Below are 15,930 nucleotides of genomic sequence, written 5' to 3' on the forward strand. Positions count from 1 at the left end.
CCTGGCTGAGCTTGTTTCTCCTCCCCTAAAAAAGCCTCCTGATATGGTATTTAGAAAATGTCGAGTTACCCGAGTTTCACGTATCTCTTCCTCGTTCTTTCCTTTTTTGGTAGAAGTATTTTCTGAATATGACTCTCTCTTAGACAGACTCATTTTCCCTTCCGCTCCTTTTGTCTCCTTTACATATGATACCCTCTGAAGTAGAGTTTCGATTTCTCTTTTCAAGTGGTGACAATCATTGGTATAATAACCCTTCAAACAATGATAGGCATACCATGCTTCTACATCCTTCCCTAACACCGCATTGACCCTCTTAGGATGGGGTGGCTCGGGATCTAACTTGAGACGATATACTTCCCTCAAGATGTCGACATGCTTTGCATTGAGAGGTGTGAAGTTTTCAGACGAGTTATCATAGGGTCTCCTAGAAGGTTTCATCATTGACCTATCTCGCAGGCCGTGTTTGTGGGGCTCTCTTCTGGTCCCGGGTTCTTCGTGTTTGGATTGTGTTTTGTCTTTAGTGTCTCGAGAATTATTTTTCATGTTTCTTTCCTCTCCTTTAACATAATATTCTGCTCAGCTCATGACCTCCTTCATGCTAGTGGCCGGCTTCTGCGCCAATGACTCGTCGAAATGACCAACTTTTAGACCATTTTGAGAATCTCCCACGAACGTCTCCTAATTTGGATGGGAGAATTTGATGGTTTCTTCATTGAACCTTGCCATGTATTATGATGACAGTCCTTTCATAAATTTAGTCAAAGAATCGGATCAAAACAAGTGAAAGATGATCCAAAATGAAGAAGAAAGACAAAAGAATGAGAAAAAAATAGCTAAGTGTGAAGATTGTGGATTTAGTGGAAATTTGAGTAAAAAAGGATCAAAAAAGAGTGCAGCTTCGAAAATAATCACATGCATCATCACGCACATGATAGGGCCATAAAACCTGCATCGCGCGTGCAATGTAGGTCATCACGCGCGCGATGGTCCCTTTTTCTGGGAATTTTCTGACACATCTACTCCATTCTAAGCTCTTTTTAAGGGGAATTTGTGCATTTTGATAAGGGTTATGAAAATTGGAGAGAATAGCATAATTTGGAGAACATCAAGGGGGATTTTTAGGGCATTTTAAGACATTGAAGGCCATTACTTCAAGGGAACTCTTATGTTATTTTCATCAATCAATTATGATATTGTTATCTGAATTATGAGTAACCAAGCTTCTCTAGGTTAGGTTGTGTTATGATAAACTTATTTCAATATTGTTGGATTCTATGTTGATTTGACTTTGTATGAACCTTTTGATTTATAATGCCATTCAATTGCTTATTGTTTTTATTTAGTTTTCGCACTGAAACTCAAAACCCCCCTTTTTACTAGTTTTTTATACATTGCACACATTTTGTCTTGTTAAAAGATGTCCCTGTGGATTTGATCTTTTTATTACTTCAACATTATTGGTACACTTTCCGAGAAGTCATCAAGTTTTTGGTGCTATTCTGTGGACTGTTGAAATCTCAACAAGGCGACGTTTGTGCAACATTTTATTTTTAGTCTTTTTTTTTCTTGTTTATCATAATACTATTGTGGTATTTTTTTGTTGTTGGTAAAGTGTAGGGCACATGTGTTGACAAGTTATTATGGCAGAGCCAAGAGCCCAAACTATGGGGGACTACTGCAGGCCTACTGATGTATCACATGTTTCTATGGGATTTCTTCCAACTAATCCTGTAAATTTCAACATCAAATACACCGTGCTTTAAGACTTAAGGGATAAACCATTTGAAGAATGCAACTAGTGACCCATGAGAGCATCTAGCAAGGTTCCATGAGACATCATCAATATGCCAACCATAGGATATTACAAAAGACCAGGTAAAACCCAAATTGTTCTGCTTTTCGTTACTGGGTAGAGAGAAAGATTGGTTATTATGTCTACCAAATGGAGTAACCAAAACATGGAAAGAATTGGAAAACAAAATTCTAGAAATATTCTTCATTACAACACAGTTCACGGAAAGAAAAGTTAAAATCACACATTTCAAACAACAAGAGATCGAATATCTTTACGATGCTTGGGAGAGGTTTAAATTATTTATACGCAAATGACCTAATCATAATATAAGTAATATGGAACAAATGCAGAATTTTGTAAAGGGTCTCCAAGCACAAGTTTGAATTCTTTTAGATGCATCCGCGGGAGGTACAATAAGAGATTCAGGTAAAAGAACTGATAGAGAAGATGAGTCTAAATGAATACAACTTTGCAAACACCAGAGTGTTGAACAAGTTAGAAATCAAGAATAAATATCATAGTTAGGAGGATACGAGGAACTTCTCACCAAGCTGGAAATACTCAATCAAAAGTTGGATATAGCAAGCACAACACATGAATCTTCAAATGAGGTAGTAGAATTAAGGAACCACACAACTCCTTCCGCTCACAGCAAACATAAACAAATAGTAGAAAAGAACAATGAGCAAGTTGAGCAACCAAAATCTACAATAACATAAGATGAGATTTCTGATGAGACTCTTGAGAAGGGAGAAACACTTGATAAATTCATTGATAAAGATTCACCTTTTTGGAGAACAAAAAACCAAATTATCAATGAACTAAACCCTTCTTTACCAAATTACATCAAACCACCATATCCTTTAAATAAGAAGAAGCCAAAAAGATAAATGGAGGTAGGCCAGTTTAAAAAGTTCATGGATATCCTCACAGCTTTACAAGTCAATATTCCATTTTGTGATGCCTTGGAGAAAATGTCGATGTACACTAAATTCATGAAAGAACTTTTGAACGATAAATGCAAATTAAAATATGATGAAAATGTAGTGCTACATGTTGTAAGAGTATTTGAAGGCGATTGAGAAAATATTTCGAGTTATGAACTGTTTAGATGCGCAGAAGGTGCAGTTTGACACTCATATGCTTGAGAACGAAGCTGAGGATTGGTGGCGCAACACTGTTCAGAGATTTGATGAGGATGGAATTGAAGTGACTTGGGCACTTTTCTGTGATGCTTTTCTGGAGAAGTATTTTCCAGAAGATGTTCGTGAAAAGAATGAAATTGAATTCCTTGAGTTGAAGCAAGGTAATGGTATCGTAGCTGAGTATGCTATAAAGTTTGAGGAGTTGATCAAATTTTGTCGCCATTACAATACTACTAATGCTGAGAGATCCAAGTGTCTTAAGTTTATGAATGGCTTGAGACCTGATATCAAGAAGGCAATGGGTTACCAACAGATTATGAGATTTTCTGAGTTGGTTAACAAGAGTATGATCTATGATGATGATAGTCGTGAGAGTGTTGCTCATTACAAGTCCTTGCGTGATAAGAAAGGAAAAGGGAAATTTCAAGGGAAGTCGTATGATGGTAAGAAGAAAGTTGGCGATGGAAAGAAGCCGAGTGGGGGAGGATCTCACACTCCTGTCAAGTGCTTCAGATGTAGTGTTGAGGAACATCGTGCTCCCGAGTGTCCTAAGGGCGATGTGACTTGTTTCAAGTGTGGCAAGCAAAGTTACAAATCTTTTGATTGCAGAGTTGGTTTGAATGTGACTTGTTACAACTGTGGTGAGCAAGGGCACATTAGTACCAAGTGCAACAAGTCGAGGAAGGAGCAAGCCAAAGGGAAAGTGTTTTCATTGTCCGGTGTTGATACTTCTGCTGAGGAGAGATTGATTCGAGGTACGTGCTTTATTAATAATATGCCTTTGATTTCTATTATTGATACTGGTGCGATGCATTCTTTTATTTCTTTGGATTGTGCTAAGAGATTGAATCTTGAATTATCTGTTATGCATGGAAGCATGGTTATTGATACTCCGGCTATGGGTTCAGTGACTACTTCATCTGTTTGTTTGAAATGTCTGTTGAATATTTGTGATAAAGATTTTGAAGTTGATTTAGTGTGTCTTACATTGAGTCAACTTGATGTTATTTTGGGAATGGACTGGTTGAGGGCCAACCATGTCTATATCAACTATTTTGTGAAATTTGTTCTTTTTCTTGAGCCAGAGAAGGAAGGTGATTTATTCTTGTCTACTTAACAAGTGAATGAATCTGTGTGAGATGGTGCTGAAGTGATTATGTTGGTGGCAAGTTTGAAGCCTAGTGAAAATGGAACAATGGGTGAATTTCCAGTTGTTCGTGGTTTTCCTGAAGTGTTTCCTGATGAGGTTAGCGATTTGTCGCCTGAACGTGAAGTTGAGTTCACGATTGATTTGATTCCTAGTACTAGTCCGATATCGATGGCTCCGTATCGGATGCCACCATCTGAGTTGAAAGACTTGAAGAGTCAACTAGAGGATTTGCTTGATAAGAGGTTTATTCATCCGAGTGTGTCACCGTGGGGTGCACATGTCTTGTTAGTTAAGAAGAAAGAAGGTATTATGAGGTTGTGTGTGGATTACAGACAATTGAGTAAGGTTACTATCAAGAATAAGTATTCGCTTTCGAGGATTGATGATTTGATGGATTAGTTGGTTGGTGCTTGTATGTTTAGCAAGATTGATTTGAGGTCTAGGTATCATCAGATCCGTGTGAAAGCTGAAGATATTCAGAATACTGCTTTTAGAATAAGGTATGGACACTATGAGTATTTGGTGATGCCTTTCGGTGTGACGAATGCACCTGGTATATTTATGAAGTACATGAATCGTATTTTTCATAAATATCTCGATAAGTTTGTTGTTGTGTTTATCGATGATATTTTGATATATTCAAATAGTGAAGAGGATCATGCTGAGCATTTGAGGATTGTTTTATCTGTATTGAAAGAGAAGCAGTTGTTTGCTAAACTTTTGAAGTGCGTGTTTTGGTTGAAGGAAGTGAGTTTCCTTGGCCATGTGATATCTAGTGGTGGTATTTTGGTTGATCCTTCTAAGACTGAGGCTATATCTCAATGGGAAGCGCCGAAATCTGTGTTTGAGATTCATAGTTTTCTTGGTTTGGCAAGTTATTATCGAAAGTTTATTGAAGGCTTTTCTAAGTTATCTTTGTCGTTAACACAGTTGACTAGGAAAGGTCAAGCTTTCATTTGGACTGCAAATTGTGAAGCTAGTTTTCAAGAGTTGAAGAGGAGATTGACTATTGCGCCTGTTTTGATTTTACTGAATCCATCAGAACCATTTGTTGTGTATTATGATGCTTCTTTGATGGGTTTATGAGGTGTGTTAATGCATAATCAATAAGTTGTAGCTTATGCTTCAAGGCAACTCAAAAAGCATGAGAGGAATTATCCGACTCATGATTTGGAATTAACCGTTGTTGTGTTTGTTTTGAAGATTTGGAGACATTATTTGTTTGGGTCGAGATTCGATGTGTTTAGTGATCACAAGAGTTTGAAGTATTTGTTCGATCAGAAAGAGTTGAATGCGAGGCAAAGGAGATGGTTGGAATTCTTGAAGAATTGTGATTTTGGTTTGAATTACCATCCTGGCAAAGCGAATGTTGTAGCCGATGCTTTGAGTAGGAAATCTTTGCATATGTCGATGTTGATGGTGCGAGAATTGGGTTTGCTTGAACAATTTGAAATATGAGTTTGGTTTGTGAAGAGACTTCTTCTAGAGTGAAGCTTGGTATGTTGAAGCTTACTTGTGGAATTTTGGATCAGATTCGAGAAGGTCAGAAATCTAATTTGGTTTTGGTAGATCGATTGACGTTGATCAATCAAGGTAAAGGTGGTGATTTTCATATTGATGAGAATGGTATCATGAGGTGTCATGATAGAGTTTATGTTCCCGATGTTTCAGATTTGAGAAAGAGGATTCTTGATGAAGGACATCGTAGTGGTTTGAGTATTCATCCTGGTGCTACTAAGATGTATCAAGATTTGAGGAAATTGTTTTGGTGGCCTGGTATGAAGAAAGAGATTGCGAAATTTGTGTATTCGTGTTTGATTTGTCAGAAATCGAAGATTGAGCATCAAAAGTCGTCTGGTTTGTTACAATCGTTATCTATTCCTGAATGGAAATGAGATAGTATTTCTATGGATTTTGTTTCTAGTTTACCTAGGACTCCGAGTAATTGTGAAGTTATTTGGGTTATTCTGGATAGGTGACGAAATCTGCTCACTTTATTCCGATTAGAATGGATTATCCGATGGAGAGGCTTGCAAAGCTGTATATTGAGAAAATTGTCAGTTTGCATGGTATTCCGTCTAGCATTGTGTCAGATAGGGATGTGAGGTTTACTTCAAGATTTTGGGAAGGTTTGCAACGTGCTTTGGGTACAAAGTTGTGTTTGAGTTCTGCTTATCATCCGCAGACAGATGGTCAGACTGAGAGAATGATTCAGTCGCTTGAGGATCTTTTGAGAGCTTGTGTTTTGGAATAGAGAGGTGCTTGGGATAGTTATTTGCCTTTGATTGAGTTTACCTATAACAATAGTTTTCATTCGAGTATTGGTATGGTTCCGTTTGAAGCTTTGTATGGTAGAAGGTGTAGGACGCCTTTGTGTTGGTACGAATCTGGAGAGAGTGTCGTGGTTGGACCTGAGATAGTTCAACAGACTACTTATAAGATTAAAATGATCAGAGAGAAGATGAAGGTTTCTTAGAGTCGTAAGAAGAGTTACCATGACAAGAGAAGGAAAGGGCTTGAGTTTGAGGTAGATGATCATGTATTTTTAAGAGTTACTCCGGTAACGGATGTTGGTAGAGCATTGAAGTCGCATAAGTTGACGCCACGTTTTACTGGTCCGTATCATATATCTGAGAAAGTAGGTGACGTGGCTTATCGGATTACGTTGCTGCCGTCACTTGCTAATCTCCATGATGTGTTTCACGTGTCTCAATTGAGGAGATACATTGCGGATCCTTCGCATGTTGTCCAATTAGATGATGTTAAGGTTAGAGATGATTTGATCGTGGATACATTACCTATACGGATAGAAGATAGAGAGGTGAAACAACTCCGTGGTAAAGAGATCGCTTTGGTGAAAGTCGTTTAGGGAGGACCGGCTGGTGGAAATATGATGTGGGAGCTTGAGAGCCAGATGAGGGATTCATATCCCGAGTTGTTTGCTTGAGGTAATTTTTTAGGACGAAAATATTTCAAGTGGGGAAGAGTTATAACACCCCGATTTAATTTCTGTATTTATTTAGTAGGTGTTTATTTTAATTAATCATTATTTGGTGTGATAATTAATTAAATATGTGTTCTGGTGATTATTTGAATTATTTGAATATATGTGTTATTTGAATAATTGAATTTTATGAGTAGAAATAACAATTGTCTAGTAATGGGCATAATTAATTATAATGAGTGGATAATTGGGTTAAGCCCATTATGAGTTAAAAAGATAGTAAGGGTTTTAGAGATTAGAGTTAGTTTTGTAAAACAAGAGAAGAAGAGAGAATAGAATAGAAGAGAAGAGAAAGAGGAGAAGAGGAAACTAGAAGAAGAATGACCTAGAGATTTCATCTATACTAAGGTAAGGGTGGGATTTCAAGTGGTTATGGGTAAACATAATGTATGTAATGTATGTGGATTAGATATCATGAACTTAGGATTTGGGAATTTTGATTTTTGAGAAACCCTAACATGTGTTTATGTTTTAATCCATGAAATTGATATTTATGTTATGCTATCATGTTTCTATATTGAATTCCATGAATGGGTATGTGTATGGAACATGATTTGGTGTATAATTGCATATTTGAGTTTCACTTGAAAATGGTTGATTTGGGATTTTGGTGAAAATTAGTGGAGCTTAGAATCTTGTTTCTATGATCCTAATAGTTGCTATATGATATATATATAGGTTGTATAACTATTTATTTCATGAAAAATGACGGGTTAATGTGGTTTTATGATGAAGATTCATGCTGGACAGTAGCATTTTCGCAACAACAGTTTTTCTGGTTTTGACAACATTTTCGCAACAACAAATTTTCTGGTTTTGACAGCATTTTGAAAAATTTGTAAATTCAATAACTTTTGAACCGTAACTCTGTTTGAGGTGCCATTTGGACCGTTACGAAGCTAAGAATATTATCTATAACGTGATATTAGTTTTGATAACAGTAGATTAATATTTTATCAAAAGAATCCTAATATGGATGTATGTTGTATGTGTGGTGAATGTGAATGACATGTTTTCTATTGTTTGACATGTATTGGATGGTTTTAGATGGATTTTGTGAAGAAACATAATACTTTAAATTATGTATGTGATGATGTGAATTGGTGAATTTGATGAATAACATGAATTGGCTTGTTTGCTTTATGTTAATGTGTTGTAATAAGATGATGAATGATATTTGATGTATTGTTTGGGATTGAAGTCATGTTAGGTGTATATTGTGCAAATGTTGGATGTGGTATGCTTATGTATGATTAAGGGGTTGCGACCGTCTTAATTGCATGAGTCTTGTTGTTGTTACACACTTACACTAGCATGAGTCTATGAAAGAGGCAATGTTGGGTAATCTCGCATAGATTATTTGCTTGTCCCAAACCTAATGCCGAATGGGGTTTGAAAGCTTAAGGTTGAATCGAGCTTTAGAGGTGGTTATCTAGTCTATATGAGAGACGCTCGGCAAGCCGTAAATGATAACAGATGAGATCCACATGCATATTGGATTGAGTCACACATTGAGTCGCACGTGTTAGTGTGAATTGTTGTTTGTGTGATTATGTGGATATGATTTTGGTAGATATGCATATACGTGGATTTTAGGTGATCCATTTGATATGAATTGTTGATGTGTTGTAGATGTGATATGTGTGCATACTTGTGATATATGTAATGAAATGGTGACTTGTATACATTATGGAATCATGTGAAAGTTGTATACATATTTCATGATGATTTGTAAATGATGATGGATGATAATATGTACATGAAATTGATATGTTGTGAAATATGATTTTTGTACATCGTTTAGTATTTATAAATGAATACTTGTGGATTGTTGAGCCATGTCATATGATAGTAAACATGTGGTTCTTTAATAAGATGATATGATGCATGTTTGTATAAAGCGTGACGAATTCTAATAATATATGTATGTTTGTTATACATTTCATATTATTATGTTTTTCTATAATGATTTGAATTCTCACCCTTCTATTGGAATGATGTTCTATCACGACATCGCTCAGGTACCGGAGATAGTGGTGCTTCGTACAAGGATTAGATTCGGAGGCTACTTCTTGTTGTGTTTTGACTAGGTAATCTATAGTGCTCGGGTCATGTAACACTTGGATTTATTGGATTATTTGTATTTGTTTTGATGTTGAGAGATATTGTTGTGCTCTCTTTTATCTTGTTATTTGGATATGTTGGTTTTGGTGTTGAGTGGCCTTAGAGCCCAAAACGATATTTTGTGGTAGATGATTTATGGGAATCATCACTATTTACCATTTTTGAAGAGAGATGTTATTCCGTTGTGCGAGTTTGCATGTTGGTTATTTGGTTTTAATTTATAATCCGTGTTACTTGTATGTGACCATATGTGTTGTTTCTGGCGGAAGTAAATATGATGGCCTCGTGTACGCTTGCTTTTAATTTACTCTGATTATGCAATTGTATGTTGTATTTGAGTAGTAGTAGTTTGGGGGGGGGGGGGGGGGGGGGGGGGGGGGGGGGGGGTGTTACAGAAAGCATCCTAATGCACCGAAATATGGAAAATGAGAGTTTCAATTGGGCGGATCATTGATTTTTTTGTCAATTGTTATGTATTTTAACTTTATATCATAATATTAATAATTATTTTTTATTTACCTATTTATTTTATTTATTTCAATATTATATAAGTATAACATATAAAAAAAATTAAAAAGTAATATAGAAAGCATGCGTCACATGTAATGGCGCATACACTCGATATAATAAAGTATGTGTCAATTGCATTGGCTTCACCTGCATGCATGCGCCAATGATATTGACGCCTATGTTCAATGATAAAATGCATGCGTTAGTTGGAGAGAGTGTATGAAATATGATTATATTGGTAAATAATTTGAAATAGTTGTTATTTTGAAAATTAAATTTAAAAATTTGATTATTCAAAAAATAATCTCAGTAATGTGAATTTTGATTTACTAAATTTTTTTTTTTAAAATTAAAAAAATAATTTTTTTTTACAAAATTACCATTATTTAAAAAAATCATTTAGATAAGTCACGTTAATAAAAGTGAAAATTCTTTATCAATTTAACATCTAAGGGGTCAATGAAACAAAATATTTATATTACAAGGGATTCTAAAATAAAAAATTTAGATATAAACCAAATGTAGCTCACGCAGGAGGATAGTATATAATCCTAGAATTGATATTAAGATTGATCCGTTGTGTGCCAAGGCTACAAACACTCATTTAAGTATGATTTCTGCTTACTTATGTATAAAATATTTGTATACTAGATGAAACAGAAATCTGACGGTTAAGGTCTTGAAATTCCAAGTCAACTTGCATCATCATCTATGAAGTCTAGATTCGGACACGAGACGAGACACGACATGGACACGGACACGAGGATCTTACTATATAAAAATCATAGGACATAGACACGGCTATATATATTTTATATATTAATATAATAATGCAATTTATGGACAAACTTTGTAATCAGTTTAAAATGAGAAGAAAAATTTATGTTTATTTAAGATAAAACAATCAAAAGTTCTTTCTAACACTTTCAAACAAATTTCAAACATAATAATTGATATTCACAGATACCTTGTGAAAACCGAAACAATGATGTGCAAAGATGAAAAATAATCGGAGAAGATAAAATAATTTTTTGAAGACAAAAACAGGGAAATATAAAAAAAAATAAGGAATTCTAATTGTGTTGTTTTTATAGTGAAGAAGTGGGATATCAAAGCTAAAAAACCCTATTTATTTTTTAAATTTAAAAAAAAATTGAATAGGGATTTTTTTTAACAAAACATTCTAGAATTTTCTGAATTGAACCGTATCCTTTATTTGAAATAAGGTGTCGTATCCATGTCCACAATAATTAAATATTTTTTTCTGTTGGATACTTCAAAAATGTGTCTGATTCGTGTCGTACGAGTGTCGTACGCGTATCAGTGTCCGACACGTATCTGACACGGCGACACGCTCTATGAATGACGTATCGGAGCTTCATAGATCATCACCAATGATTTTGTTAACTGATTATCATCCACATACTTCTATGATTACGGTAAGCTAGCACATGCAAATTGGAAATAAATGCATTCTTCCACAACATCAAGACCAAATTAAAGCCTGATAGTGACAATGCTATATCATCTCAATACAGACCAGCCAAAGTAGCAGGTTACAGTTTGATTTGTACCAACCAAGTTTATGCTTCTATCTTATCCTAGAAGAGATGATAACCACATGATTCTCCCAATGACAAGTTCCAACTACTGGTGTCTAAATTGTCTTCATTTAGAATTGGTACAATTGATTGATATGGTTCTTTTATGCAATGTTATAAAAACAGATTGATCATCAAATTTAGATTTTTCATTGATCCAATTATTGGATTATTATCGAACCGCGTGAATAAACTAGATTACATTAGATAATTTAGTTGAATATACAGATTTTGTAACAAAACTTTATATTTATTATACTAATCGAACTATATGACTTTGACTCTAAAAAAAAATGAGATTACTTGCAAACATTAGAATTTTAAAATATCATAATTTTTTAAATTTAAATTTCAAACATAACTATCACAAATTTTAATTGCAACATAAACTAAATACAAAAATAATGGTAGGGTCTAATAAATTTAAATCTGTTGGAAAAGTTGTTCTAAAAAAATTTTAGACAAAATCTATTTATATTATGGTGTCGTTTTGTCTAAAAAAAAATAAAACAAGTGTTTAATCCTTCGATTTTGGTCGATTTCCATTGGTTCAATAGCTTACCACACTTTAAAATTCGACCGACAATTTTTAAAATATTTTCTCTTACACCAATACCAGAGTTTTGAAAATAAATCTCCAAAATACCACATTTTAAAATTTAATGTCTAAAATGCAACTCTTTAAAGTTTTTGGTGAGTGTTTGCTCATTAAATGAGCGGAATTCAATGTGTATTTTTTTAAAGTTTTTTCTATCTACCTCTACCCACATATTTTAGTAATATTTCTGCATAAAACACATTAATTACGAAAATTCTTGTAAAACCTTTTTGAAGAGAAATTGTTGTAAGATCAGTGGCAAAATAGATATGAAAATCCGCAGGTAAGGTGTTTTCTGCAGAAGTTTTGCTAATATTCAAAGATAAACACAAAAAACAAAATAAAAAACATTCCAACAATGGCATTGGTGTAAAAGATTCTCTTTTATGTTACTTTGGTTTAAGGGACATTTTATTTTAACTTTAAAAAAATTGATTTTTTCATTATATTTTTGAAAATGAATTTTATAAAAATATTTTTTAAAATATTAGAAGTTTTTCTACGTTTGTTTTTTATAAATTAAAAGATTGAATTATTCATTGTATAACATAAATATAGATTATTGAAGATCAAAACATAGTCAAAATTAGTCAAAATTATAATGTTTTCAAAAAGTTGTATCTTAAAAATGATTTTTATGAAAAACTATTTGAAATAGTTTTAAAATTAAGTGATTTTTTAAAATTTTGATATCCAAAAAAAGTTATGATAAAATAATGAAATACCTAAAATAACATTTTAAGAATAATTATTCAAATCAAATTTTCATTTGAAGCTTTTATGAAAAATTTCTTTTTAAATTTTTTTTATACTAAATTATATAACACTATAAAAATCATTTTTGAAAAAAACCAAAACAAACAAACCCTAAGAATCTAGATTTTGTAGTCATTTTGAATAAGCAGTCAATTATATTTTCCATAGATATTAATACCTCAAAAAAAAAAAAAGCACATATGAATAGAATTTGTGAAGCTTGAAAGATGCTTCTCCCTATATAACTAAGGTAAGTAAGTATTTAGGAAAATGATTCCATGGGGAATCCCCTGTCAAATGATGGTTGGAAATTTCATAAACATCTTCAAAACCCACATAAATTTTATTAGAAATGGCATGAATAACGATAAGTGCAAAGACATAGAATACATGTTTATTTTTTCTACTCTAGAAAATTACATAACAGAACAATTTCATAAAGATGAAAATCCAAAATATCCTTATTAGAAATGCTTCATGCCATGAAATATATCTCGCAAAGTTCAAGAGCTATGTTTCAGTGTGTTTCCAATATCAATCACGAATCGATATTTCACGTCTGCTTTAACAAGACGCTCCATTGCTGTGTTGATATAATCAATAGGAACAATCTCAATCTCGGGTTTCACATCATGTTTTGCAGCGAAATCAATCATTTCTTGAGTCTCTTTTATACCTCCAATTACACTTCCAGCTACTAACTTTCTCCCTACCAATAATAATGTGAAATTAAAGTTTCTCATATTTAACATTTTGTCCTGAGAGTATATATGGAAATATTTTTCATATGCTTACCTCTAAGTAAAGAAGATACAGGAAGCTCTAGGGGCTTTGATACCCCACCAACCATTACAAGCTTTCCATGAGATTTCAATATACTAACCAGCGGTAAGATAGGATGACTAGCTGAAACTGTGTCAATAATACCATCCAAACTATCAATTGCAGCCTACAAAATCATGTTTAATATTAGTTTGAGTCGGGATCTGCTTTACATAGATACAACTCTAATAACTTTGTATATACCCGCATCTGATCTGGATCGCGGCTTATCAGAAATGAGTTAGCTCCTAAGTGTTCTATTGCTTCTTTTTCTTTGTTAGGCGATGTACTAATTACAGTCACATTAGCGCCCAAAGCTTTTGCAAATTTGACAGCCATGTGGCCAAGTCCACCAAGACCAACAACGCCTATATTCATTCCAGCCTTGTCAAGTCCGTAATATCTAAGAGGGCTATACACGGTGATACCGGCACATAGGAGAGGACCAGCAACATCAAGCGGTAAACTATCAGGAATGCGAATCACAAAGTGTTCGTCTGCCACCATTGAGTCGGAGTAACCTCCATATGTGACAGTACCGTCACGATATTTTCCACCACCTGTGACTGTATATTGTGGACAGTAATTCTCAAGATCGTCGTCACAATTTTGGCACGACCGGCATGAATCAACCATGTAGCCCACACCTACTTTGTCTCCAACTTTAAACTTTTCTACTTTGCTTCCAACCTCTGTTACTACACCCACAAGCTCGTGCCTGTATTATTATATCAATTAGAATAAGAGCAATTATATGCTAGGTTCTCCCTTATGATAAATACTTTTCTACAATTTTGTTAAATAAACTTTGATCTCACATTCAAAATCTAGCTCAAATGATGAATACTACAAAATCTATATATACACAATCTGAAACACAATTGTAATATGATTATATGTGATTCTGGTGCAACAGAGCTGGAATACCCAGGAACTAGTGGATAGATGGAATTGCCCCATTCACTCCTGGCCATATGAAGATCAGAGTGGCATATCCCACAATACAACACCTTGAATGCTACATCTTTCTCACCTGTTTCCCTACAAGAAATTGATGCACCAAACTGTAACTAATTAATAGCCAAAGCAAAAAATAAGTAGCTAGAAAAATGCATTAAAGTAATGAATGAGTGATAAGTGAAGTGAACCTTCTGGAGAAATTGAAAGGGGAGAGAACACCAGAAGGATCTCTAGCTGCCCACCCAAAGGCCTTCTTAGGATGCACAAATTCAGGCTCAACCACTTTACCATCTGTTGCCATTTCAAACTCTGCTATGACTCAATGAGCTGCTCAAATTGATGCTGTCTAGTTATTAAGCAGTATTTATTAAGTAAAAGTATAAAGGATAAAGAATAAAGTTGTGGATATTAAGTGTTGTGAAGATTGTATCCACACATACGTAGATTATGGAGGTACACTTTTTGAAGATATCTATGGTGACTTTTCTTATAGTTAGGACCAAATAAACATCCAATGTTTTTCTAATAATAAAAGACCAGAATAGTACCTTCATTTTATTAGTTATATATACATGTGATTTGATATGATACAATGAATGAATTAACAGATTTCATTTGGATTGCTTAGATTGCCTACATACATTTCATTTACTATCATATCCTTCAACTTATAATTTTATAAGCTTAATCTGACCATAAATTTACGTTCGTTATGCTGAGTTATTATTATGAACTAATTATAAAAGAAACATGTACACTTAAAACAGATGAAGGCAGAAACATCAAAACAAGAAAAGCAGAAGGTCCCTTGAGACAGTAGATTAGAATAGGGGTGGCGTAAACAGAATTGTCCACCCTATTTAGACCGGTCCCGCAAAAGCTCGCAGTAAAATAAGATGAGCGAGGCGGGCTTAAAACCTTGGACTTCCTCACATAAAAATAAGAGCGGGGCGGGGAGGGTCCATGGATACCGCCCCTCTAAAGTCTAAAAACGCAAAAATTTATATTCATGTCCGCATACCAAAAAAATATAGCAGGATGAGGTGAGCGTATCAGAAGACATGGGTCTAAAACCTTGATCCGCACTGTAAAAAAGTGCGGGCAAAACAGGTGGCCAGTTATATAGACATTAAAAATAAAACAACAGCATAAAAAACGGAATGGGATACATAGCATTTGACAATTATATAGATATGAACATCTATAAAATAATTTCAACATAACATTTATTATACACTTACAAACTTAAATGAGTTTTTCCTATTATGCTATTTTCAAGTGAAAACAGTACATGTAAACACAGATACCTTAGCTGATTGAAAATCTCTAACATGTGAGCAACTAATTAAGAAGAAATGAATGACAACGAAAACATCGTAAGCAAAAACAAAAACATAAAAAAAAAAAAGCTTTTAGAGTAAGCCAAAGATTACGGAGAACAAACAAAACCAGATACAATATGAAT

At 34.1% G+C, this 15,930-nt stretch overlaps 3 protein-coding genes across 3 annotated transcripts; 2 read left to right on the forward strand and 1 right to left on the reverse strand.

The window, feature by feature from the left end:
• Nucleotides 1-2,893: 2,893 nt before the first annotated feature.
• LOC127137931 (uncharacterized) lies at nt 2,894-5,176 on the forward strand. The gene is made up of 4 exons (XM_051064337.1): nt 2,894-4,034; nt 4,092-4,332; nt 4,534-4,643; nt 4,743-5,176. The coding sequence occupies exons 1-4, from the start codon at nt 2,894-2,896 to the stop codon at nt 5,174-5,176; spliced, it is 1,926 nt and encodes a 641-aa protein (XP_050920294.1).
• A 368-nt stretch (nt 5,177-5,544) lies between these two features.
• On the forward strand, nt 5,545-6,959 carry LOC127137932 (uncharacterized). The gene is made up of 3 exons (XM_051064339.1): nt 5,545-5,754; nt 6,066-6,332; nt 6,567-6,959. Exons 1-3 carry the CDS (start codon nt 5,545-5,547, stop codon nt 6,957-6,959), a joined length of 870 nt encoding a protein of 289 aa, XP_050920296.1.
• A 6,046-nt stretch (nt 6,960-13,005) lies between these two features.
• Nucleotides 13,006-14,964, reverse strand: LOC127076054 (probable mannitol dehydrogenase). The gene is made up of 5 exons (XM_051017604.1): nt 14,654-14,964; nt 14,433-14,546; nt 13,710-14,223; nt 13,479-13,632; nt 13,006-13,392 (listed from the first exon to the last, which is right to left on the reverse strand). Exons 1-5 carry the CDS (start codon nt 14,764-14,766, stop codon nt 13,187-13,189), a joined length of 1,101 nt encoding a protein of 366 aa, XP_050873561.1. The 5' UTR covers nt 14,767-14,964; the 3' UTR covers nt 13,006-13,186.
• Nucleotides 14,965-15,930: the final 966 nt, after the last annotated feature.

The sequence above is a fragment of the Lathyrus oleraceus genome, chromosome 4, assembly GCF_024323335.1.
Source record: "Lathyrus oleraceus cultivar Zhongwan6 chromosome 4, CAAS_Psat_ZW6_1.0, whole genome shotgun sequence".
Classification (NCBI taxonomy): domain Eukaryota; kingdom Viridiplantae; phylum Streptophyta; class Magnoliopsida; order Fabales; family Fabaceae; genus Lathyrus; species Lathyrus oleraceus.